The sequence below is a fragment of the Daphnia carinata genome, chromosome 3, assembly GCF_022539665.2.
Source record: "Daphnia carinata strain CSIRO-1 chromosome 3, CSIRO_AGI_Dcar_HiC_V3, whole genome shotgun sequence".
Taxonomy (NCBI): Eukaryota; Metazoa; Arthropoda; class Branchiopoda; order Diplostraca; family Daphniidae; genus Daphnia; species Daphnia carinata.
Window position 1 is genome coordinate 11749105 of NC_081333.1, and position 23878 is coordinate 11772982.

General features: G+C 38.7%; 8 protein-coding genes and 1 pseudogene across 11 annotated transcripts in view; 5 read left to right on the forward strand and 4 right to left on the reverse strand.

Annotated features, from left to right (window-relative positions):
- LOC130697362 (dual specificity protein phosphatase 23-like) overlaps window positions 1–9929 on the forward strand; it is a 70913-nt gene extending 60984 nt beyond the window's left edge. Inside the window, exon 3 of the mRNA XM_059494552.1 lies at window positions 9864–9929. Coding sequence (XP_059350535.1) covers window positions 9864–9914 — 51 coding nt within the window. The 3' untranslated portion in view covers window positions 9915–9929. The remainder of the gene's footprint in view (window positions 1–9863) is intronic.
- LOC130698665 (isoaspartyl peptidase/L-asparaginase-like) lies at window positions 1321–2729 on the reverse strand. The gene is made up of 5 exons (XM_057521352.2): window positions 2411–2729; window positions 2116–2341; window positions 1925–2061; window positions 1758–1868; window positions 1321–1692 (listed from the first exon to the last, which is right to left on the reverse strand). The coding sequence occupies exons 1-5, from the start codon at window positions 2682–2684 to the stop codon at window positions 1487–1489; spliced, it is 954 nt and encodes a 317-aa protein (XP_057377335.1). The 5' UTR covers window positions 2685–2729; the 3' UTR covers window positions 1321–1486.
- LOC130698664 (isoaspartyl peptidase/L-asparaginase-like) lies at window positions 3434–4682 on the reverse strand. Its single transcript, XM_059494551.1, has 5 exons — window positions 4373–4682; window positions 4078–4303; window positions 3887–4023; window positions 3720–3830; window positions 3434–3654 (listed from the first exon to the last, which is right to left on the reverse strand). Exons 1-5 carry the CDS (start codon window positions 4644–4646, stop codon window positions 3449–3451), a joined length of 954 nt encoding a protein of 317 aa, XP_059350534.1. The 5' UTR covers window positions 4647–4682; the 3' UTR covers window positions 3434–3448.
- Window positions 7228–8722, forward strand: LOC130698666 (probable isoaspartyl peptidase/L-asparaginase CG7860). Its single transcript, XM_057521353.2, has 3 exons — window positions 7228–8141; window positions 8211–8285; window positions 8351–8722. The coding sequence occupies exons 1-3, from the start codon at window positions 7868–7870 to the stop codon at window positions 8554–8556; spliced, it is 555 nt and encodes a 184-aa protein (XP_057377336.1). The 5' UTR covers window positions 7228–7867; the 3' UTR covers window positions 8557–8722.
- LOC130698667 (NPC intracellular cholesterol transporter 2 homolog a-like) lies at window positions 9877–11596 on the forward strand. The gene is made up of 6 exons (XM_057521355.2): window positions 9877–10004; window positions 10066–10778; window positions 10836–10940; window positions 11017–11080; window positions 11146–11260; window positions 11397–11596. The coding sequence occupies exons 2-6, from the start codon at window positions 10706–10708 to the stop codon at window positions 11478–11480; spliced, it is 441 nt and encodes a 146-aa protein (XP_057377338.1). The 5' UTR covers window positions 9877–10004; window positions 10066–10705; the 3' UTR covers window positions 11481–11596.
- Window positions 11597–12359: 763 nt separating this feature from the next.
- LOC130698600 (cyclin-dependent kinase 2-interacting protein-like) lies at window positions 12360–13574 on the forward strand. 2 transcript variants are annotated; one of them, XM_057521276.2, is made up of 6 exons: window positions 12360–12466; window positions 12598–12754; window positions 12827–12905; window positions 12953–13097; window positions 13159–13377; window positions 13446–13574. In XM_057521276.2, exons 1-5 carry the CDS (start codon window positions 12448–12450, stop codon window positions 13353–13355), a joined length of 597 nt encoding a protein of 198 aa, XP_057377259.1. In that variant the 5' UTR covers window positions 12360–12447; the 3' UTR covers window positions 13356–13377; window positions 13446–13574. The 2 variants fall into 2 exon arrangements, with proteins under 2 accessions (XP_057377259.1, XP_057377260.1); XM_057521277.1 differs by lacking the exon at window positions 13446–13574 and having other exon boundaries at window positions 13159–13409.
- An 8-nt stretch (window positions 13575–13582) lies between these two features.
- Window positions 13583–15761, reverse strand: LOC130698592 (cysteine sulfinic acid decarboxylase-like; annotated as a pseudogene).
- Window positions 15762–18527: 2766 nt separating this feature from the next.
- On the forward strand, window positions 18528–20028 carry LOC130698597 (exosome complex component RRP42). Of its 2 annotated transcripts, XM_057521272.2 has the most exons (7): window positions 18528–18616; window positions 18686–18753; window positions 18904–19100; window positions 19166–19331; window positions 19398–19592; window positions 19662–19817; window positions 19896–20028. In XM_057521272.2, the coding sequence occupies exons 2-7, from the start codon at window positions 18697–18699 to the stop codon at window positions 19995–19997; spliced, it is 873 nt and encodes a 290-aa protein (XP_057377255.1). In that variant the 5' UTR covers window positions 18528–18616; window positions 18686–18696; the 3' UTR covers window positions 19998–20028. The 2 variants fall into 2 exon arrangements, with proteins under 2 accessions (XP_057377255.1, XP_059350362.1); XM_059494379.1 differs by lacking the exon at window positions 18528–18616 and having other exon boundaries at window positions 18620–18753.
- LOC130698590 (uncharacterized aarF domain-containing protein kinase 5-like) lies at window positions 19981–23271 on the reverse strand. 2 transcript variants are annotated; one of them, XM_057521264.2, is made up of 10 exons: window positions 22817–23260; window positions 22394–22754; window positions 22171–22329; window positions 22027–22088; window positions 21899–21968; window positions 21650–21815; window positions 21414–21584; window positions 21038–21281; window positions 20274–20441; window positions 19981–20201 (listed from the first exon to the last, which is right to left on the reverse strand). In XM_057521264.2, exons 1-10 carry the CDS (start codon window positions 23047–23049, stop codon window positions 20099–20101), a joined length of 1737 nt encoding a protein of 578 aa, XP_057377247.1. In that variant the 5' UTR covers window positions 23050–23260; the 3' UTR covers window positions 19981–20098. The 2 variants fall into 2 exon arrangements, with proteins under 2 accessions (XP_057377247.1, XP_057377249.1); XM_057521266.2 differs by lacking the exons at window positions 19981–20201; window positions 20274–20441 and adding an exon at window positions 20785–20860 and having other exon boundaries at window positions 22817–23271.
- Between the last annotated feature and the right edge of the window lie 607 nt (window positions 23272–23878).

Below are 23878 nucleotides of genomic sequence, written 5' to 3' on the forward strand. Positions count from 1 at the left end.
TTTAAATCGTTGCAGACGACAGCAATGTTAGATTTTCGTCTGCAATTTGTATCGATACTTGTTAACACGACTACTATGTATTGCTTTGCAATCGCTTAGCATGAGGGAGTAGCGCTGTGGATAAGTACTGCGATTGGGATTCGGAATTCTCGAGTTCAAATCTGTTTTATGGCAATTTTTTTTACAATCTGCTAGACATTATATTTTAAACGTATCTAAGTAACAAAAATTTAGGATGATCGCTCTCTGTTAACTGAGGCGTGTACGATACTAATAAAATAACATTTGTAATTTATAAATGTAACAGATTTTCATAGCAAAATAGTATTCTGTTTAGCATCGTTGATAAAGCAGATGACGGTAAATAACAGTTGCTTCTGAAATTTGTATCGATACTCGGCACCAAACGTTGGACTTATTGCTTGACACACACAAATTGTGGAGAGTTAGCATTGTGGATCAATTCCGCGCTCGGAACACAAAGTACAGAAGTTCGAATCCGTCTGCGAGACATTTTTTAAAATTTGAAATACATATTTTTATATGCTGACGATAAATACATTTGCACAATGTTAAATTATAATTTTCTCTACATTTTATATTCATGTAATCAAAACTTCAACAAAAATCTATTGTATTTCATAAGGCAACACTGATATGTATAACTAAAATCATCTATTAAGACTTGTAAAGTAAAGCAGACGATAAAAATATTGTATTTTATGATATTTGTATCGATACTCGCCAACGAAAACCATACTTGTGCCATGTCGTTTTTTTCTTACTGGTTTAGTGGTGTGGGTCAAGTCGGCGCTCGTAACACGAAGCGTCGGAGTTCAAATCTAGGCAGAGATGAAAGTTTTTAAATTATTGTAGTTTTTTTTCATTTGCACTACACGCCATCTATTGTTAAATGTGAGATCTATTTGGAGTGTATCGATACAGCGATTATCTAAAAAAGTCGACTATCTAAAAAGTATCTAAAAATATCGATATACAGTGCGGCTCCACTTATCGGACCACCCTGTGCAGTGGTCCGATAAGCGGATAATCCGAAAAGCGGCTCGACAGCGGTTAGCGCCCTCTCGTCGCGCTCATTCGTAAAATTTTCTAATACTCTGCTCGTATTGACTGGTTCTGTAATCGACCGCCGTTGGTCAATTCCTTTTCATTCGAAGGACGCCTGGTTATCAGTTTCCATTCTAAAACCACAGCCAACAAGGTCATTAAAAATATAATATTTAGGCCTCAAATAAACACTGCCATATGGAGAAGAAAAATCTATGAACGCACGCCACGATTGGCACATGACTATAGATGGTGATTTCAAGGCCGCAGATAACTGAAACCAGTTTCAACCTCTATTAATTTCCGCACGTTACAGCCGCTTGGAAAAAATGATATTGGGCCCAGCCCGCAATTGCACCATACGTCTAAAAATTGCTGTTACTTTGCACTAAATAGTTGAAGGCAGATGATGACGATTTCAGGCCATCTTTTCAATGTTGCATTCATTTGGATCGAGGCCCCAGAAAAAGACGTCCGATTTGGCAATTGCCCACGCCATTCGCCCAGTGGTGAACTGAAAAGCAGGTTCACCGGAAGCGCTGATGCAAATGGCGCCGCCTGCACCTTTTATTCTTGAATTCATTAACTGTAGGGATTGCTCAACAGCTTCTTGAGCTTTCATGCCTACAATTCCATATGGGATGTAAAGGTGTTGTGTTGCCAGATGACGGATAAATATGAAAATTTACCGCTTTCCATCAAGCAGATTATATGTTTGGCTAAACATATTTTTATGATAGATTCTCCATGGCCAGTACAGGACACGCCACCAATTTCGTCAATTGCATAAGTTCCACTTCCTGGAATAATCAGAAGCTAAATCAGATGTTTCATTTGTGGTTGAACATAGCATTACCTATTAGAGGACTATCTCTAACCCGGCCCACTCTTTTACCGGTGATACCTCCTGTGGATGTCGCGGCTGCAATTCGACCGTTGGCGTCCATGGCAACAGCTCCGACAGTGTCATGTCCAAGTGGCAGTGCATTGATTCTAAAATAATAAGCTTTCAATCACCTGATGCACAAATGAATGAATAGTACTTACTGATTGTTAAATAAAGAATCTACAGCACTTTTATATTTTTCAAAAGTTTGCCATTCATCAAGACACGCTTCAGTGATCAAACTAGATGGGTCTACGCTGGGTATATTGCACTCATTGGCAAACATATTTGCTCCTTCACCCACAAGCAAGCAATGGTCAGTTTGTTCCATAACCATCCGAGCCAAACAAATTGGGTTGCTAATGTTTGCCACTGCTGCAACAGCTCCTAAATTAGAATATCTTGAGTGTGAGATGACAAATTGCTGTCAGCATAGTCTAAATATTTGAAAATTACCAGCTTTCAGAGAAGTGCCATCCATAATAGAAGCATCCATTTCAATCAAACCAGCAGCATTTAAGCATGAACCTTTCCCTGCATCAAATACTGGTTCATCTTCAAGAATAACAACTGCCGCTTCAACAGCATCAAGAGCTGAACCACCATTTTTCAAAATTTCATAAGCTTTTTTAGCCGCTAACTTGACCCCATTTCTACTTGCATTACTAATATTTTCAGGGATTGCCCAGGCCCCACCATGAATTACTACAACAGGCTCTACTTTATTCATAACAAAAAATTAAATTTTATATGGAACTCAATAATATGTCTTTAAATTTAATTAGATAACAATTCGATTTCTTGCTGGGTTTCCAGTAACTTGTTGGTTAGTATCTCCCGCCTTCGTTTCAACCCCTCGATCTCCCAATCTTTCAACTTGTACCCAATAAAAACGCCACATAAGAATGTTAAAAGATAGGCTGCTTTCGTTGCGTTCCCCATAGATCCGGTTATCACAGAACACTAAAGCACGCGACACGAAACAGGAGATGAATTTTGACGATTTAATGAAAACAAGTTTTGAAGTAGTGTTGGCGACTATCTAGTGTTGGCGACTATCTACAGTGCGGCTCCACTTATCGGACCACCCACTTATCGCACCAAACCGGTTATTGGACCGAGGTCAGACTCGCACACTGAGTTGGCGATTGAGCGCCACTAGTGTGGATTTGATGAAGCATTTTTTAGAACCGGGGGCGCGCGAAGAGTGGTCTGTATGAAGATGTCCCTTCATTTTCAGGGGGTTCAAATTTCAGCGGAATGCTGTAGTTATCAGCTTGTTAGGATGAGTCCGATGCCAGCTTGTTATGATGAGTCAGGTACGCCAAGAATAAGGAAGGCCGCAGATAACTGAAACCAGTTTCAACCTCTATTAATTTCCGCACGTTACAGCCGCTTGGAAAAAATGATATTGGGCCCAGCCCGCAATTGCACCATACGTCTAAAAATTGCTGTTACTTTGCACTAAATAGTTGAAGGCAGATGATGACGATTTTAGGCCATCTTTTCAGTGTTGTACTCTTTTGGATCGAGACCCCACGATAAGACATCCGCTTTGGCAATTGCCCACGCCATTCGTTCGGTAGTGAAGTGAAAGGCGGCTTCACCGGATGCACTGATACAAATTACCCCACCAGCTCCTTTTACTTTTGAATTCATTAACTGTAGGGATTGCTCAACAGCTTCTTGAGCTTTCATGCCTACAATTCCATATGGGATGTAAAGGTGTTGTGTTGCCAGATGACGGATAAATATGAAAATTTACCTCTTTCCATCAAGCAGATTATATGTTTGGCTAAACATATTTTTATGATAGATTCTCCATGGCCAGTACAGGACACGCCACCAATTTCGTCAATTGCATAAGTTCCACTTCCTAGAATAATCAGAAGCTAAATCAGATGTTTCATTTATGGTTGAACATAGCATTACCTATTAGAGGACTATCTCCAACCCGGCCCACTCTTTTACCGGTGATACCTCCTGTGGATGTCGCGGCTGCAATTCGACCGTTGGCGTCCATGGCAACAGCTCCGACAGTGTCATGTCCAAGTGGCAGTGCATTGATTCTAAAATAATAAGCTTTCAATCACCTGATGCACAAATGAATGAATAGTACTTACTGATTGTTAAATAAAGAATCTACAGCACTTTTATATTTTTCAAAAGTTTGCCATTCATCAAGACACGCTTCAGTGATCAAACTAGATGGGTCTACGCTGGGTATATTGCACTCATTGGCAAACATATTTGCTCCTTCACCCACAAGCAAGCAATGGTCAGTTTGTTCCATAACCATCCGAGCCAAACAAATTGGGTTGCTAATGTTTGCCACTGCTGCAACAGCTCCTAAATTAGAATATCTTGAGTGTGAGATGACAAATTGCTGTCAGCATAGTCTAAATATTTGAAAATTACCAGCTTTCAGAGAAGTGCCATCCATAATAGAAGCATCCATTTCAATCAAACCAGCAGCATTTAAGCATGAACCTTTCCCTGCATCAAATACTGGTTCATCTTCAAGAATAACAACTGCCGCTTCAACAGCATCAAGAGCTGAACCACCATTTTTCAAAATTTCATAAGCTTTTTTAGCCGCTAACTTGACCCCATTTCTACTTGCATTACTAATATTTTCAGGGATTGCCCAGGCCCCACCATGAATTACTACAACAGGCTCTACTTTATTCATAACAAAAAATTAAATTTTATATGGAACTCAATAATATGTCTTTAAAGTAAATTAGATAACAATTCGATTTCTTGCTGGGTTTCCAGTAACTCGTTGGCTAGTATCTCCCGTTTCAACTCTCTATTTCGTTTGAACCTCTCGAACTCCCAATCTTTCAACTTGTACCCAATAAAAGCGCCACATAAGAATGTTAAAAGATAGGCTGCTTTCGTTGCGTTCCCCATAGATCCGGTTATCACAGAACACTAAAGCACGCGACACGAAACAGGAGATGAATTTTGACGATTTAATGAAAACAAGTTTTGAAGTAGTGTTGGCGACTATCTAGTGTTGGCGACTATCTACAGTGCGGCTCCACTTATCGGACCACCCACTTATCGCACCAAACCGGTTATCGGACCGAGGTCAGACTCGCACACTGAGTTGGCGATTGAGCGCCACTAGTGTGGATTTGATGAAGCATTTTTTAGAACCGGGGGCGCGCGAAGAGTGGTCTGTATGAAGATGTCCCTTCATTTTCAGGGGGTTCAAATTTCAGCGGAATGCTGTAGTTATCAGCTTGTTAGGATGAGTCCGATGCCAGCTTGTTATGATGAGTCAGGTACGCCAGCCTGCTATGATGAGTCAAAAGTTTCCCTCAGTTTCTTCTTAGCTTTTATTCAGGAAAGATCCATTTTAGTTTAGCTGCAATATGGAAAAAACCGTGCGCACGCCGGTGTTAAGTACCAATTCAAACTCGCGGAATGTGGCAAATTCAAATGGAAGAAAAAATAGGGATGTTTTGACGCTAAAAGAAAAACTTGAAGTGGTAGAGCAGCTAGGAAAAGGATTGAGTGAGCGTGCTGTGGCGAAAATGTTCAGTGTTTCCCGCTCGCAGATTCATCGTATTAGTGCAAGGCGAACTGAAGTGAAAAGTTTCAGTGAAAAATTTTTTTTAATTTGAGTGCCAAGCATTTGGCTAACACTGCTCATCATCCCGAGTTAGATGATGCAGTTTTTCAATGGTTTAGGGAGATGCGCAATCCAACAAAGCGTCGCAAACCATTGCCCGTATCCCGCAGTATTATTTTAGCTCGCGCTTTACATGAAGCAAACCGACTAGGATTGGATACGTTTAACGCTTCAAATGGCTGGTTCCGTAACTGGAAAAAACGCTTCGACATTGGAAATAGCGTGCGCATTGTAGGTGAAGCAGGCGATGTGGATATTGCACAAGTAGAGCAGGAAATCCAGGTCTTACGTGACAAACTAGGTAAGTATAAACCTGAGAATATATTTAATTGTGACGAAACAGCTAGCTACTATCGTGCGCTACCGTTTCGTAGTTATATTTCCCCAGATGAAAATCGCCGTATTATAAGAGGAACCAAAGAGCTGAAAGCCAAAGATAGAATAACTGTGATGCTTTGTGTGAATGCCACCGGATGCTGTAAAATCCCACCATTTGTGATAGGTTCCTCAAAATCACCTCACTGTTTTAGAGACAGTCTTCCGCCGATTCCATATAAAGGTCAGGCTAATGCTTGGATGGACAGGGAACTTTTCAGATTTTGGTTTTTAGATGTATTTTTACCCGTTGTGAGACAGTGGACTACGGAGCCAGTAGCTATTGTAATGGACAATTGTGCTGGTCATGACAAAACTTGTGTCGATCCATTAGACCAAGTTCAGTTTTTTTTCCTTCCTCCAAATGTCACTTCGGTCTACCAGCCTCTTGATCAGGGTATTATAGCTTCTCTAAAGTCACTCTACAGGAAGGAGTTAATAATCAAATTGGTTGAGGCTTATGACAATCATACAGCTTTGCAGGAAGCAGCAAGTTTAGCAAAAAGAGGTAGGAAGGGTTTGCGATATGGCTGCTCTGCAACTGTATTGGATGCTTGCCAATTAATCAAATCTTGCTGGGATTTGGTTTCAAACACCACACTATTCAATTGCTGGAGGCATTCGAAAATACTACCACATGAGCAGTTCACCAGGTGAAGCGAAACCAGACCTCTAGATGTTGTTGGTAACACTTCCGACTTCTTATGCGACTTGTTACTCTCCTTGCAAATTACATCTGAAAAAAAAATACTGAGCTAGCCGATATAATAGAGAAGGCGAAGACAGATGATTGTGCTATTCAAATTCAACGCTGGCTTGATTTTGAAACAGATCCGGCAGTTATTGCGGCAGAAGATTACGAACTTTCAAATGAAATTTCACAGCAATGTGATTCGGCATCCTCTTCGAGCCAGTCAAACGAAATTTCACTGATGGACGTTTGCGAGAGCGTTGCTACTCGTTCTAGTCCTAACAATCTAGCTCATGAAGCACTCTTGAAAGAGAAGCTGCTTAAATATGCATGCGCTGCCGTCGATGCTAGGATATCCGATCCTACATTATATGACCTAGTTTCCAAAATTAAAGAACATTTGTCGTAAGTTAATGCGTTTGTTAAATATTAATTTATTATTTGTAAGCGTTGATAAGCTTAATTTTTCTTTAAACAATTTTACGTTATTCTGTTACGTTACTTCGCTTATGTTTCAAGTGTGTTCAAACTAAATGTTTTAAATGTAGATTTTTTTTCTCGTTTTATACAATCAAACGTAGCGTACATTTCAAAGGTATTTTTACTTGATCTGTAATTTGTTCGGTACCTAGAATTTTGCGACACAGCTAATAAACTTAGATTATATACTATTACTCGTTCTTGTAAGTTAATTCAATTTATTATAAAGCTTATCTAGTTAAATGAGTACAGAACCAGTCAATACGAGCAGAGTATTAGAAAATTTTACGAATGAGCGCGACGAGATGGCGCTGACCGCTGTCGAGCCGCTTTTCGGACCATCCGCTTATCGGACCACTGCACAGGGTGGTCCGATAAGTGGAGCCGCACTGTAGATAGTCGCCAACACTAGATAGTCGCCAACACTACTTCAAAACTTGTTTTCATTAAATCGTCAAAATTCATCTCCTGTTTCGTGTCGCGTGCTTTAGTGTTCTGTGATAACCGGATCTATGGGGAACGCAACGAAAGCAGCCTATCTTTTAACATTCTTATGTGGCGTTTTTATTGGGTACAAGTTGAAAGATTGGGAGATCGAGGGGTTGAAACGAAGGCGGGAGATACTAACCAACAAGTTACTGGAAACCCAGCAAGAAATCGAATTGTTATCTAATTAAATTTAAAGACATATTATTGAGTTCCATATAAAATTTAATTTTTTGTTATGAATAAAGTAGAGCCTGTTGTAGTAATTCATGGTGGGGCCTGGGCAATCCCTGAAAATATTAGTAATGCAAGTAGAAATGGGGTCAAGTTAGCGGCTAAAAAAGCTTATGAAATTTTGAAAAATGGTGGTTCAGCTCTTGATGCTGTTGAAGAGGCAGTTGTTATTCTTGAAGATGAAGCGGTATTTGATGCAGGGAAAGGTTCATGCTTAAATGCTGCTGGTTTGATTGAAATGGATGCTTCTATTATGGATGGCACTTCTCTGAAAGCTGGTAATTTTCAAATATTTAGACTATGCTGACAGCAATTTGTCATCTCACACTCAAGATATTCTAATTTAGGATGGAGTACTGGCCATGGAGAATCTATCATAAAAATATGTTTAGCCAAACATATAATCTGCTTGATGGAAAGCGGTAAATTTTCATATTTATCCGTCATCTGGCAACACAACACCTTTACATCCCATATGGAATTGTAGGCATGAAAGCTCAAGAAGCTGTTGAGCAATCCCTACAGTTAATGAATTCAAGAATAAAAGGTGCAGGCGGCGCCATTTGCATCAGCGCTTCCGGTGAACCTGCTTTTCAGTTCACCACTGGGCGAATGGCGTGGGCAATTGCCAAAGCGGATGTCTTATCGTGGGGTCTCGATCCAAAAGAGTACAACACTGAAAAGATGGCCTGAAATCGTCATCATCTGCCTTCAACTATTTAGTGCAAAGTAACAGCAATTTTTAGACGTATGGTGCAATTGCGGGCTGGGCCCAATATCATTTTTTCCAAGCGGCTGTAACGTGCGGAAATTAATAGAGGTTGAAACTGGTTTCAGTTATCTGCGGCCTTGAAATCACCATCTATAGTCATGTGCCAATCGTGGCGTGCGTTCATAGATTTTTCTTCTCCATATGGCAGTGTTTATTTGAGGCCTAAATATTATATTTTTAATGACCTTGTTGGCTGTGGTTTTAGATTGGAAACTGATAACCAGGCGTCCTTCGAATGAAAAGGAATTGACCAACGGCGGTCGATTTTTAACTGTATTATTCATCAAGGTTAAAGGCATTCGTAACCGAGGAAACGGTTGTAACCGGGATTTCGCAGTTGAAAATAGGATTAGAACGTAACAAACAGTTGAAAGTACAGGTTGTGTCTATTCGCTATGTGCTCAACAACTCCCAAGAACTTCTCGTGGCTGGAGGATGGAAAAATTGCTGCCCTGGCTTTCCCTGATAAGCGGGAGGATTTAGAATTTCTCGTGAATCACGGCATCCGCTATCTGGTTACTTTGACCAAAGAATTAAAACCCAACACGGAAGAATACCAGCATTAATCGGAGTTAATATTTGTGGGGATGATTACTGTACTTTCACTATGGAACAAGTGCAGCAGTTCATCGGAATTTGTGAAAAGGCGTTGGAAGAAAATCAGGTTATACACATTGCACAGTTTTATAGAAAGTTAACCTGTTATTCTTAATTTTTCTTTGCTTTATCGTAGGGGGTTGCTGTACATTGCCGTGCTGGATTCGGAAGGACAGGAACCGTTCTTGCTTGCTACCTAGTACGGTTTAAACATTTAAACCCTGAAGAGGCTATTTTGCATGTTAGAACTGCACGACCGCACTCGATTGAAACCGTAGATCAAGAGAAAACTGTAGCCGAATATTTGGAATTTTTGCATCGGATGCCAAGTGTTGAAGCGGCTGCAAAATAATCTTGTCTTTTCACACCATCGAATAATCATCATTTTTACTAGATTTTTAAAAATACGTGTTTTGCCTGATTGCCAATTTTGAAGGCAAGCCATATTTTACTGCCGGATATCGCCTGCTGAATTTTTATGATTTAAGTATCAACTCTGATACACGAAGCTTATCGACCTTTCATAAAGGCTGAGGCTGTTGTTGGACAACAATGTTGAGGAACTTTTTGTTTGTTTGTTTTCTTACGTAACCTGGAAGGTTTTTCGTTTTGTTTTCGGGTCACTTTCTAGTGGCTATTGGTATTGTCGTGGCAGCCTGTGGGAACTTGCCTTAATTCCTAGTAATAATTTTGCCTTCAATTTTTGTTGCATGGGAGCGCATTTACTTTAAAAACCCTGGTACATCTGGCTGACTATGTCTTACACTTAAAGGTAACACTTTGCTTTCTAAATATAAGTTGTCAAAATTCGTCCATTTTTCTTTCTTTTGCAGTGCTAACCTAGGTTAAGCTGAGCTGATTTACTGGAGGGAGATAAGGTGGTCCTAAAGGGGCCATAACGAAGCCGTGGTTGTTAACTCCCGAAGCCTGGTGACGGGTGACCTATAAAACTAGCCAATTTCCTTAGACATTATGCATAATTAATCATAACTGAATCGGTAAATGGTGAGCACTCAATGATACATACAGTCTTGCCCCGTCGGGACTGACGGTATCACGCAACTGAGCTCCCGGCACCGACGTCTTTTACTTTTGAGAGAAAAAAGTCACGAATACGGAAGAGATAATTGTGGCTGTACCTTCCGCATGCCATTTGCAAATGTTAGGTCCACTATTCACTGTATCATCAAACCCCGGAAGATCACGATGAGGTGATAACACCTTAACTTATGCATCCTAGTAGGATCTCTATAGCTTCCTGAAGAGATAAAAAAGATAAGATCAAAAATTGTTCTAGTTCTGGTTTGGTTTGCAAGACATTCAGGGCCCTACTGAATCGTCGGTAGACAACCAACAATAAATTCCGCATTGTTATCGACACATATCGTGAACATTATAGGTAAACATATAAAAGGACATTCATTTCTCCAATTACTTCATTCGCTACAACTCTTGGCAAATTTAATCATCAAAATGTTTAAGGCAACTAGCGCAGCCTGTGCCCTTCTGATTGCCATCGTCTCTGCGACTCCGTTTAGGGATTGTGGTAATTTTTCATTTCTTGTTTCCGTTTGTTATTTGAATTTAACTGATTTCAATGCAGGATCAACATCATCTTTAACCGCTGTGCGTGTTCCTGGCTGCGAGGTACTACCATGCATCGTATACCGTGGAACCAACGTTTCTGTCGAATACGACTTCGTCTCAGGTGTGTATATAAAAACAAACCTGTTATAACAATAAAATTTAATCTTCTAATTTATTGTAATTTTCGTATTGGATAGCGGTTTCTACTAACGCGTTGACGACCGACGTGAAGGGCGTTATTGGTGGCGTAACTCTTCCTTGGTATGCCATTTCAAAATGTTCAAGAATGTTAGTCATCGAGTTCTTTATTGACGTTTTATCATTAGGCCTGGTAGATTTCCTCCTGCTTGCGAGGACGTAAAAGCTGGTGACTGCCCTGTGGCAGAGGCTGAGCCCATTACTATGTCAACCCTTTTAGTTCTATCTTCTTCCTTCCCTTCGGTAAGCTTCGTTCAATAATACTGCTTGCGTTAAAAAATGAAAAGGTAAGTTTTTTCCTACCTAAAAGGCGATTTACCATGTAGACAAACGTACCACTCAAAATTCGAAAGCAATTACATTCCACCTTCCATTTTAGGTGAATGCCAAAGCCATATGGGGACTTCGCGACGATAGTGATAGCACTCTTGTTTGCTTCGAAGTAACTGTCAAACTTCTATAAATCAAGCGATCCACCTCTTCTGCCAAAGGCAACTTCATAGAGTGCTTTTTTACATGCATGTCAAGGTTTCTTTCAAATCCATGCGATTTTAATAAATTTCACCGAGTTCCTTGAAATGAATTTGTTCCTTTCTCTACTTCGTCGGACGAAATTTTTGTGGTTGTACATGAATGACGATTTAAAAACGCATGATTTTGTTCAGCCAACTTATGTGCTTTTTCAAATATATATGTATGTAATTTTATTAATTTAGTTTTTAGTTTTAGCAGAGTGCTAGAGTCACAGAATCCTGGATGCCCCAGATGACATTCTCTTGCTCCAAAAAAAAAGTATCGATAAGGCCAATGGTGATGAAATTCATGTGTCTAGGGCGGAGCTTTGTCGACAAAATTCACAAATTCTTCCAAAAATAATATCGTGAACTCAGTCATGAACTATGGCAATCCGTTTTACCCAATAAAAATTAAAAAATATTGGCATTTTTTCTGTTTACTAGTATCGCCATCTACCGGTCACATTTCTAGTTAATTCTTTACATACACTGACCGAAAAAAATTTTAAGCCCGACTAAATAAGCCCAACTAAATAAGCCCGACTTTTCTCGGTCGGGCTTAAATTTTTTTTCTGAAAAAACTGACATTCATCGGAATTGGTTGAATATTACAGGGTATACTCAAAATTGAATACTGAATCCGGGGACATTGCTTTTTTTAAAATTAAGTTAATCATTTTTGAAATACACCGAATATTTGGCGCAATTTTAGCGCGCCAGTACGCTACAGCGCTAGCGCGATGCAGCAGAAATCTCAAGTGCAATGCAATCATAATAAAGTTGGCAACGCCATTGGTGTCAATCTGAGTTGTTCTAGGTATTGTCTGCTAGCGTTTAAAATTTTCAGTGAGAACTTGGTGTCAATGGTGAATACATTGGCGTTTGTATGTCACAGAATAAATCAAATATCTTGAAATGGACTCATCTTTCACACGTAAGTTGAAGAACACGATGACAATTGATGGGTTAAATTTATGTTTCGCCACGTATTGGTTTAATTTGCTGAGCTGCACACAGTTTCATTAATATGGTTTCTCCTGGCAATATGCCATGCTTTTTTCGTAGTGAGCAACAGCCCTTCACCTGTAAAGAAATCGGGAAACTCTCAGCGAGCATTTGAACTAGCTGGGGAGCTATATAGCCAGATCCAACAGTGGTATCTCTTAATCACTACAGGAAGAAATATAATCAATAACATATTGCAGCTGAAAACAAAATTGTGGTAAATTTTCAACTAAATAATTGCGAGAGTGAGTTTTTTAAGTTCATAAGTACTACACCATCAACCAAACAGGGAAAATCCAGGTAATGCTGCTGATTTGTTGGAACTACAATTCCAGTGTGATCAACTTGGATCAGTTGTTTCCGAACTGGTAATGTCTAAAAACATTAGACACAGTTACAAAGTTACTAATTTGAGACTACTCTGCCTAAACAAATGGAAAAAATACAAGACCAGTACACAGCATTGGAAAAATTGGGTGAACTTCAGAAAAAAATTGGATCAAACATCACACGTGATTCCACACCATTAATGTTTCTTACTTGGCCAAACTCCAAATTTGGTAAAAGAGATTGATAATTCATCTTGGTGATGAACGACCTGTTAATTTTTTAACCCTTAAGTTGTAGTTGTCACTGCCATTAAAGATGCTTTTGATAAGGAGTTGCAATTGAAAAAATGCATTGCTGAAAATGTGGCACATTGTCAGCAAAAACAAATGCTTGATTTACACAAAATTGCCTGGGTCCATCAAGTTTATGTAACTTCTACTACTAAGCTCCAGTTAGAAGCCCTCTTGGTAGAAACTGGTCAACGTTGAAGACATTTATTGGCAATTGAAGGTATGGAAATTACATAACTGATTTTGAAAAGAGTTTACTTTTATTATTTTTTCTCTTTATTGGAGAAGTTTATTTCCCAGATGAGAACTTCTGTTTAAAGATCGGCATGTTTTATACGTTAAATACCATAGAACACCGATTTTTAAACATTGATTTGAAAAATGTCTTCAAATGCAGAAAGTGCTATTTAATTTAAAACGACTTGCTAGAGATCGCATCCGAGGCGTTCTATCTCTTCAGCGAAGAATTCCATGTCTTTTGTATTGACACCCGAGCTTTGTAGAACTAGTCGGAAGAAGTTTGGCAAATTTCTCAGCGGTTGGTAGGTGATCATCATGCTGCCCTTTTTGATCATACGTTCTTTGATCTTTGGAGCGATCTAAATCAAATGCGGTTGTACGTAAAAAAAAATTCTCTCTTACATTCTAAATCGAAGTAAGGGCTATCGTACTCTGTGTAGCTTTTCGTTATAATCTTCGTCATGCTGAGAATTTCGAAGGCTTGGCGGGATGTACCAAAAGCACACGTTCACGAATGGTGGCTCCTCTAGTACTAGTTTGAAACCTTCGCGATCCCGAATAAATGAAGTGAAATAGGCTGCATTTTCAAAGAGCGTATCCACATGTCTTTCCAAGCCTAAACTTCCCTGCGATAAGTTGAGATGAAAAGGGAGAGCAATGGCATTAAGATACTTGCTCGTAGTTTTAATTGGTTAGCAACAATTCCTCTTAAAGTTTATCCTATACAATAATTTGAGCAATGTTTTTTTTTTTGTGAAAATTTACCTTCGCTTGCCACATCAGCAATAGTCACATTGCAAATATTTGTCCCCAACGTCCCACTTGGGATCATAAAACTTATCTTTTTGAAACAAATAAGACGCTGAAGCGGTATTGGCCTCCAGGAGAAGGTTTAGATGTCGTGTCAAAAAGGTGGAACACTGCTGAGGTACCCCAAGCAATTTGTGGGGGTTCCATGTTACTAAATCGGCTCTGGTTAGTAAGATGAAACAAGTTAAGTTGCTTCTTTGATTATTCTGACATTTTTACCGCTCAATTCCATTTAGGATATGACGATGCTTTGTGGACATAAGAGCTCCGCCTCCCCATGCTGCGTCTACATGCATCCATAGACCAAATTCTTGACATATGTCAGCGATCCCGTCAAGGGGATCTGTTGAACCCAATACGGTGGTTCCTGCGGTTATATACAATGCCGATAATTAAGATAAGTAAGATTTCGATACTGGTAAATTATATTGACCGGCTGTGGACGACACCATAAATGGTCTGGCACCCTCCTTGAGAGCTCTTTGTATTTCTTCTCGAAGATGTGCGAGATTCATTCGACCATCATTATCCACATCTACTAGGTAAAGATTGGATATGCCTATTCCAAGAAGGAAACAAGCTTTCTTGATTGAATAATGGGCATCTTTGGACGTCAAAACCACTAGGCGACGTGATGCAAAAGTTCCTTTTTCCTGAAATTCCAATAAAAGCTGAAAAATCAGTTTCCTGCCATTGAATGATGCAACGCAACCGTGTTTTCTAGAAATTGCAACCTCGTAAGTAACGAAATATTTATAGTGGTTGAACTTGATTTAACTTTTGTAAGACACTTAACAAATTTTTAAGGGTCTGATCGTCCTTCAAAATTATTTAAGCAAACATTGGTTGAAATCGAATCCTTGGGTTTACTTTCAAATCCGGCATAGCGTGATGTCGAGCACATTGAATCCCGTATATATTAGCCATTGAACCGCCTGGGCAAAAAACTCCATCGCCACTGCCACCTGGGAATCCTACGTAACGTCGCATTTCGCAAAGAAGTTTATGCTCCAGGAGCGTAAAAACAGGAGCAACTTCGTATGTATAAACACTGGGATTCAAAGAATCTGTTACCCACTGGGCCACAAGTCCGTATGGATCCAAACTAGTTTAAGGAAAAAAATAATCAAAGGTAAGTTATATAATTGGTATAGATTTCGGTGTGGCGTTATCAGTAGAATAATACGTTTTTCTTTACCTTGAAAATAGTTGATTGATGAAATGTGGATGACCAGTCTTTACGCTGTAACGTACAACGTCCTTTATAAGTTTGATTAGATTGTCGTCCGATTCAGGATTTTTTGGCAGCTCTTCTCCCAGTAAAGCCATCAAAGATTCTGGCTCCATCCATTCAATGACTAAACTATCATTTGACGTTCCCTGGAACACAGCTTCTTTCAACAGAACATCAACAACCTGCCGGATGAATTGTTCGTGTTGGTCTTTGGAAGGTTTTGTTTGGAAGCGATCCATTAAAGTTGGGGTTTCAGAGTTCAGTTTACTGTGCGATATAACGGTGTTAGTGTTGTCTTTTGGCATTGTGGACCAAGTCGTGTACGCGTAACACGGTTGAAAGCTACCGACAAGCAGTGAAAAACTGAAAGATCAATTGTGGTCAGCTGCTTATATACTCCGGACACTAAAATGGCTACAACGTACGTTCGATCTCACTGATCGCCTGTGAATTGGACTCAGAGGGAAACTGAAACGACTTCACCAACCTTATTCCCTACATGGCAGGACATATTCCAAACGAAGGATTTCCGTCGTGTTTTTACGAAGGAAGACAGCAATTGCAGTTTGATTTTCTACTTTCATTTCGATGCGAGCATTTGGTTTACCATCGATCGCATCCAACCGGTTGAAGCTAGTTAAGTTTTTTTTTTTTTCATGTAATTGGCATTCAATTTCCTCCGGTGTGTATCGTATTGGGTTTTCCTCCCAAACAAAATTGCCAAAACTTCTGTATTTACCATGGCGTATTCGACCATGGTTCTCTAGGGCACCGAAAGTGCATAGATTCATGCGAAGTTGTTGAAGACGTCAACAAATTAATGTAACTTTAATTTTGAATTGCGCTTTAACGTAACCTTAGAACAATAAATTGGTCTGCCGCTTTGACTAAGGAATTTGTAAGCGAGTTTTAAACAAAAGAAAGATCTTGCTGTTTGGCGAACAGTAAGTTTTTTATTTACTCCAATTCAATGTACTTCGACGACATTACAATATCATAACAAGTGCAAAAAGGTGTCCCTTAAGCCACAAGAAATGTTAGCGGTTAAATTGTATGGATCATAACTCAATGAATGAACATCAGCATGCGATACTGAAAGATGATGTATCAATTCCCAAATGAATTGAATTCTGGATTAATAGTATAAAATGTATAAAGTAGTAACATAAAATGAACAAAAAAAATTAAATTGAATTAAACCCACCATGAGTACTACTATCGTAACCAAGTGGTCGATGGTATACTATATCATCTCAGCTAGACAGAATCCATAGAGGAAATTCATTATATTTAAGAAACAGTTGGTTTGGCGAGAAACATATATATTTGTATTATTATATTAAGCAAAATTTGAACTTTAGTCAAGAATGTAAAAACGCAACAACACTTTGTTTGCTTTTATTTTCAAAACGGCTAGTTTGAAGAGAAAACCAGTAGCTGAATCAGAATCAGCGTTTTATGGTCATTATTCTCTGTGATTTTCATCGAATTCCAAGGGCTTTCGTTTTTGGCCGATTTTGACAAAAGTGAGAAGGCTATAGCCTTCCCACTTTTTCATTTTTGGCTAAAATCTAGATTTCGTAAAAAATACGTCATTTCGATTGAAAATTATACAAGGATCACGAAAATTGACGTTATTTTTTCGTGGGACTTATAGTTTTAGATTAATTTGGCTTTTAAGTGGTTGCGGGGCTTGAAAAATAAGCCCGACAAAAAAAGCCGGGCTTAAAATTTCTATAGATTTTCCTGTAAAAAAAATAATAACGGCTGATTTAAGGAGAAAAACACTCACATAATCGAACTCAGCATTCAATTTTGGCTATTCCATGGGATTTCTTATCGAATTCCAAGAGATTTCGTATTTTGCCGATTTTGACAAAAGAGAGAAGGCTATAGCCTTCCCACTTTTTCATTTTTCGCTAAAATCTAGATTTTGTTAAAAATACGGTAATTTCGATTGGAAATTATACAAGGATCACGAAAATCGACGTTATTTTCTCGTGGGACTGATAGTTTCAGAGTTATTCGACTTTTAAGTGGTTGCGGGGCTCGAAAAATAAGCCCGACAAAAAAAGCCGGGCTTAAAATTTCTATAGATTTTCCTGTAAAAAAATAATAACGGCTAGTTTAAGGAGAAAAACCCTTACATAATCGAATTCAGCGTTCAATTTTGACTATTCGATATGATTTTATCGAATTCCAACAGATTTCGTTTTTTGCCGATTTTGACAAAAGTGAGAAGGCAATAGCCTTCCCACTTTTTCATTTTTGGCCAAATTTCAAATTTCGATTTATATATGATTTCGATGCAAAATTGAATGCTTATTATGAACATGAAGTTTATTTTTCAATTCGCATTATAGTTTTTGAATTAAACTTAAAAAACAAAAATTCGGGCTTATTTTTCTCGGGCTTAAATAGTCGGGCTTAAAATTTCTATAGATTTTCCTATTTAAAAAATAATATCATTAAACCTGGATAACTACATACGAATAAGATTCAAAATTTAACAAGGAACACGAAAATGAACTTTGTTTTTTCGTAGATTTTATGAGTAATTTAATATAAAAGTGCGCTCGATAGAAATGTTAAACCCGACAAAATAAGCCCGAATTTTCTATTTAAATATCCATTTTACCTTATGTCTAACATATATATATACATTTGTCAATTATACACTTTGTCTGTTGTAGGTACAGTACGAAAATTGCGTATACATCTAGTGGTTAGACTTTCCGTTTTACCAATCGATTCCAAGTTTTAACCCCTACTTAAATAACCTAAGCAAACAAAAAGATGCCCCACTCTACGCTTGACGTTATCAATTCTATTTTACTAACTTGTTTGTTAAACTTATTTGTTTACCAAACTTATCACCAATGACGCCAACGCTTAAATTGTAGTAGATTTCCCGCCTGCTATTTCCCCTATGTGATTCATGAAAGGGGGCCTGAACCCTACCAAGATTTTCCGTCGTACTTTTACTGGTAGGGTTCAGGCAGTTGAACGAGATGGAGTTGGTATACCAGGGCCCTTGCAAAACACTGCACCATATCGGCGAGTCGGCTGTGACGAGTTTGTCGGAGCTTTCTTTAACTATTTTAAGGATTTAGCGGATCGTCAAAACACGGAAAGCAGACGAACGCAGCAATAAAGTTAATTCCGTTTTCACGTGGTAATTTGAAGTGACACAAACATGGGCATTTTAATATAATATTTTCTCATCAATTTACTTTTTTTCTAGGTCCTGGCATAATGGCAGAAATACTTTTAAGTGAAGCTGAAAAAGCATTTATTCATCATGGGGTACAGGTGGGCAAATTACTATACCTATCCTCTAACAATGTATACAAAACATCTCTAGGAGATTAGTTATAAGGTTACACAAAGTGAAGCAAACATTTACCCATGAAAAAATTAATACTTATGTTTTCTGCAACGTGTTTTTATGGAACATGATAGGATGACTTACGATGTGATGGCAGGACAAGATTAGATTATCGTCCCATAATCCTTGAGACTGGTTTGGTTTCTAATGCCAGTGGCTCATCAAGGCTTAGACTTGCCAACTCAGATGTTCTTGTGGGGGTCAAAGTAGAATTGGCTTCACCTTTACCTGAAAAACCTTTGGAAGGAAGGCTGGAATTCTTTGTGGACTGGTCTGTTTAAATTATGACATATCATGTAAAAATCACATTCAGAGCCATGCATTTTCTAATCAAAGCTCTGCAAATGCAACTCCTGAGTTTGAGGGAAGAGGTGGTGAAGACTTGGCAAATGAAATTTGCAGATTTTTGCAGATGTCTTACATGTCAGGAGATACAATAAATTTAGCAGAACTCTCTGTTTTGGCTGGCCAACAGTGTTGGGTCTTATATGTTGACATATTGGTAAAGATCAATTACTTGTTTAAGGATCATGAATTTGCTGTTAACAATTTTTTAATATTTAAATAGATTCTTGAATGCGGTGGAAACCTGTATGACACAGTGTCATTGGCCGTAAAATCTGCTCTTTACACGACGCAAATTCCGTCCATTAAAGTAGCAACCATGGATGGAGATCAACCTGAATTAGAACTGTCCGAAGATCCTTACGATACTAAGAGATTAAACACGCAGAACGTGCCATGTCTTGTAACGCTGATGAAAGTAAATATTTTTAACTTGTTTCCTTACGGTGTTCTGGTAATTAAAAAACATACTTATGTCTTTAATCAGATTGGAAACCATTACCTTGTTGATCCGACACCCGAAGAAGAATGCTGCAGTTCTTCGGGGGTTGTCGTTGCAGTATCTGGTACCAAGAAGATCACGGCCGTTAGGAAAATCGGCTCTGGAAGCTTACATCCAGAAAGCCTAGTGTCAATGCTTAAAGTAATACTCAATAACACTATGAATATCACAAATATTCTAGGAAACCGTAAAAATATTATGTTTCTTTTGCCATAACAGACAGCCAGCGAAGTGGGTGCGGTTGTTAACAAGATTCTTATGAAGACGCTATTGGAAGAAGAAAGGGCAGGGAAAACCCAAAAAGTGGGTTTCATGCGGTGAACTTCACCTACTGTAAGAAGTTTGTATGATTGAAATCTGTTCAACAATATTTTTGAAATTACAAGTTTCACGTTAAATTTCGAGCTACTGCTATTTTACTGTTACTCAACCATTTGCACAAGGACTGTCATGTCAGGTGCACGGCCAAGCCAAAATAACACGCGAAGACTCCAAAAGGTTAGCCTCATCTGGGTTTTATCCCACCTGTTTGGTAATAGCATTTTATCAGAAAACTATGCAAAACAACCGATAATTGAATCTTAGTTTCGGTGTTACCACAACCGCCAATCGAAGAGAAATTGTTGCCAGATTCCTTGAAGGCGTTGCCGGAATGAAGCTCCTGGAACGATGAAAAATCCTCGCGTGGCGCTTCTTGCCATCAATGTGTATCGATCGACAAGACTTCCATGGTCTTTAGTTATTGCCCTAACAGTATTGATGTTCCTTAAGACATAAAAAGAAGCCGTTATTCACTTTAAAATGGATTTGTTATACAAGATCATCTGTTTTCAAGCGTCGCTTTAATTTGACGTTCAAGTGAGTGTTCTCTAACTTAAAACAAGCGAATTCAAAAATTTAGCGAACTTAATCTATCAACTTTGCTGCATAACATGCTTTTCTAACACTATGTCAGACTATACTCTTGGATCAAGAACCAGTTGTCTGGTGATATTATTACCTAATTGTTAAAAGCATAGTTCTCGGCATCGACCGCAAATTGTTCATTATCATGTCGAAACGCTGGGCGGCCATTTCCTGCATGTACTTTGTCTCAGTTTCCGAAAGCTGGTTTAAGTTGGACAACTTTAGTATTTCATTCCCGACTGGTCTTTGAAGAAGCATTTCAGCGAAGAGCAAGTAGTCTACGGAAACAAAACCACGAAAAATTTTTGTGGTTCTTTATCTTCTTATAAAAATCAAATAAATAAAAAGTAAAAAATAAAAACACTAATAGCTCTTAATGGATGCATCTGATGCAGCAAAATTGATGATTTTTTTCAAGCTGCTTAACGTTTTCGATAAAGCAGGCATATAAATACCTAAATATAAGCATCAATTGAGAGGGCATCGCTCGGAAGCTGCTCATCATCCGCTCGTGAACGTCTTCCATTTGAATTCGTATTGCATGGCGTTGTTCGGTTGTCATCTTCTGCCATTCGCCTGCTTTTGGCCCTTTGTGATCGTAAAACATCCCAAAGACCTGGCTTATTGAATCACCGTCAGTTGGCCAGGGCGGCGCTGAGATATAGCGCTGCGATACGGCCATGCAGAACAAACGGTAATCTAGTCATACAACCTCAATTGATGATGGAAATTTTTCCGGAACAAAAAGACTGTCAGGGCAGTCGGCAGGATTTCAACTGACAAGGATGGACACTATCGAAGCAAAGTCGCAAAACAAGGAGGAAAACTAACCGTTAACTCCAAGTTCGGCAGCATGGCGTTTCATTCCGGCATGATCGTTGAGTATAATTGAGGACCACAGCCGGCAAAGGGACTTGCGAACATTCGACGGAAGCTCTTCGTATAAGCCATGGTCTAGCAGAACAATCTCGGCGTCACCTTTCTTCCTTTTACGGACTAGGACTACAAAAGGTGCATAAGCAAATAAAGTGAACCGTATGAAACTCGAATGGGGTTTCCTGACTTACTGTTTCCTGGATGGGGATCGGCATGGACAAAACCCGTATGAAATATTTGCTCAGCAAACGTTTCAATCAGCTTGTGGCTGACTTCCTTTATCGAGAGTCCTGCCTTCTCTAAGGAATTGGTATCGCTTATTTTGATCCCGTCAATAAATTCGGTAGTCAATACTCGCTATATGGGAGGAAAAATGAGAGCGAAATGAAGCCAAATTTGTAAAATAGGAACGAAGATTTTCATTCCGTTACTTTCGTTACCTTGCTCGTAAAATCCCAAAAAACTTTTGGTACGTAAACGTAAGATAACGAAGATAGTTCTTTGGCACATCTGCCAAATATTCCGTTATTAATACACTTTCTTAAAACTGAAGGCGAGCTTGGTTTACCTTTCACCATTGTGACCTTCATTTAGAAAATCAAGTTCCTTGCAAAGTGTTTCCTTTAAATCCTGCACAAAGTAATGAGGTAAGTTTCGCGTTGCAAAAATGTAATCCCGAGATAATTTCGAGTGTCTTGTCATTCTTCCATACCTTAAGTACCCATTTAAATTCGAATTTCGGGTGCATCCAACTAATCAGTTCTAAAAGTATTTCAATTGTTGCAATGTCACCACTGAACCGATCTTGCAAATCAATGTACTGAACCTTCACGGCAACTTCCCTTCCATCGTGACATTTGGCACGGAAAACCTATGACAAATGAAATAGTAAATTTTCGATGAGCACAAAATTGCCTCTTTGTCTTAGGACTTACTTGAGCCAAACTTGCTGCAGCAATAGGCTCCTCATCAAATGACTGAAACAACTGTTTGTGGTCCTTTCCAAATTCTTCATCGAATAGTTGCCCAATTTCAGTTGCACCTCTGGCAAGACATCTATCTTGGAGCACTTTCAATGTTTCTAAATATTCTTTGGGTAGAATGTGATTCATGGAAACCAAACCCTGTCCAAGTTTAATATACAACCCTCCATTCTTAAGGCAGCAAGCTAGAATCCGGTCAGCAGTGCGCTGATGGGTTTTTTTTAATTCCTGCTGATATTGTATTGAATCTTCATCAATACTTCTTAATGACCACCAATAGTCTGTAGATATGGTTGCTCCAATTACAAGTGATCTTCATAAATAGTATTTGATTATTTTAGGTTTCACTGTTGGTTGTTTTAGCTAATGTATTACCTTAGGAATCTACCTATGCCTTGGACTGTAACCCTGGCCTTTCGTTGTTGCTGGTTCCCAGCCTGGAGATACCAGATACCAGGTGTAGCAATAGCAGTTGCAAATAAAAGACCCCATTTCTTCTTGGAAGTAATTTTGAAACTTGCATTGGATAGTGTAGTACACTTCCTAATAGGTTGGTTGTGTAGATAAATAACTTTGGCAATTTTTATACCTCTGATTGAAGTGAACATGATTTTTTTGAAGTTCAAATATTTCACATAAAAATATCGTCTATAGGAAAGATAATCAAAATACAATATGATCACCAAATCATGATCACTGGCGGGAAAAGGAGGTAATTTCAGTAGAGAACACTGAAAAAGTTCACTGTTAATTATTATATTATAAAAAATAAATAAAATCTTAAGCTGTAAGACTAAATGCAGGAACAAGACGATTCGTTATTCGTCTCAGTATTTCAGACTCCCTGTCAATTTCTTTACGTAACAAACAAATTATTATCTACTTTTCACAGTTCTCAAACACATAGTTTCGTCTGCTGGTAGTTCCTTCTAACAATCGTCTGCTACTTCAGTCGCATACTAGTCAGTCACTAGTCAGTCAGTTTACTTATGTTCCTACTGCATCATAACGCAAGGAGCATTACCAAAACTAAAAAGTAGTTCATTTTTGCTTGTAAAAATAAAATAGAAAATATTCAGTAATGGTTTTTATTGTTTGTCGTCCTGGAGTTAAATTAGTATCATGGAAACCTACAGAGTTTTTGAATGCATCGTTAAAGCAAGGCAAAATGGTTCGCGCTCTACAGTTTCATTCGACGAGCAAAAATACCGGTAAAAAAGACGTGGACTCATCACTTGCCGGAAACGAAAAACGAAAAACACTTTTGGATAGACTAACAAAAAACCTGAACTTTGGAACATGGAAATTCTACATGCAAGACTTAGTTTTCAAAAATCTCAAGCCAGACATTGTGCCCCTGTCTTATACAATGTGTTACCGGAGTGGACTTGAAACATATGCCAACTTTGCTATTACAACAGCTGTATCAGCAGCAAT

Coding starts and splice junctions, on each gene's coding strand:
- LOC130698665 (XM_057521352.2), bottom strand. CDS start 2,684: ATGAATAAAGTAGAGCCTGTTGTAGTAATTCATGGTGGGGCCTGGGCA. Junction 2,342..2,410: donor TGGCACTTCTCTGAAAGCTG/GTAATTTTCAAA, acceptor ATTCTAATTTAG/GAGCTGTTGCAGCAGTGGCA. Junction 2,062..2,115: donor GATTCTTTATTTAACAATCA/GTAAGTACTATT, acceptor TTATTATTTTAG/AATCAATGCACTGCCACTTG.
- LOC130698664 (XM_059494551.1), bottom strand. CDS start 4,646: ATGAATAAAGTAGAGCCTGTTGTAGTAATTCATGGTGGGGCCTGGGCA. Junction 4,024..4,077: donor GATTCTTTATTTAACAATCA/GTAAGTACTATT, acceptor TTATTATTTTAG/AATCAATGCACTGCCACTTG. Junction 3,655..3,719: donor AATCTGCTTGATGGAAAGAG/GTAAATTTTCAT, acceptor ATGGAATTGTAG/GCATGAAAGCTCAAGAAGCT.
- LOC130698666 (XM_057521353.2), top strand. CDS start 7,868: ATGAATAAAGTAGAGCCTGTTGTAGTAATTCATGGTGGGGCCTGGGCA. Junction 8,142..8,210: donor TGGCACTTCTCTGAAAGCTG/GTAATTTTCAAA, acceptor ATTCTAATTTAG/GATGGAGTACTGGCCATGGA. Junction 8,286..8,350: donor AATCTGCTTGATGGAAAGCG/GTAAATTTTCAT, acceptor ATGGAATTGTAG/GCATGAAAGCTCAAGAAGCT.
- LOC130698667 (XM_057521355.2), top strand. CDS start 10,706: ATGTTTAAGGCAACTAGCGCAGCCTGTGCCCTTCTGATTGCCATCGTC. Junction 10,941..11,016: donor CGAATACGACTTCGTCTCAG/GTGTGTATATAA, acceptor CGTATTGGATAG/CGGTTTCTACTAACGCGTTG. Junction 11,261..11,396: donor TATCTTCTTCCTTCCCTTCG/GTAAGCTTCGTT, acceptor CTTCCATTTTAG/GTGAATGCCAAAGCCATATG.
- LOC130698600 (XM_057521276.2), top strand. Junction 12,906..12,952: donor GATCAGTTGTTTCCGAACTG/GTAATGTCTAAA, acceptor TACTAATTTGAG/ACTACTCTGCCTAAACAAAT. Junction 13,098..13,158: donor TTGGCCAAACTCCAAATTTG/GTAAAAGAGATT, acceptor TTAACCCTTAAG/TTGTAGTTGTCACTGCCATT.
- LOC130698597 (XM_057521272.2), top strand. CDS start 18,697: ATGGCAGAAATACTTTTAAGTGAAGCTGAAAAAGCATTTATTCATCAT. Junction 19,101..19,165: donor CTGGAATTCTTTGTGGACTG/GTCTGTTTAAAT, acceptor TTCTAATCAAAG/CTCTGCAAATGCAACTCCTG. Junction 19,332..19,397: donor TCTTATATGTTGACATATTG/GTAAAGATCAAT, acceptor ATATTTAAATAG/ATTCTTGAATGCGGTGGAAA.
- LOC130698590 (XM_057521264.2), bottom strand. CDS start 23,049: ATGTTCACTTCAATCAGAGGTATAAAAATTGCCAAAGTTATTTATCTA. Junction 22,755..22,816: donor GGCATAGGTAGATTCCTAAG/GTAATACATTAG, acceptor CTATTTATGAAG/ATCACTTGTAATTGGAGCAA. Junction 21,282..21,413: donor TGCCGAACTTGGAGTTAACG/GTTAGTTTTCCT, acceptor TTGTATGACTAG/ATTACCGTTTGTTCTGCATG.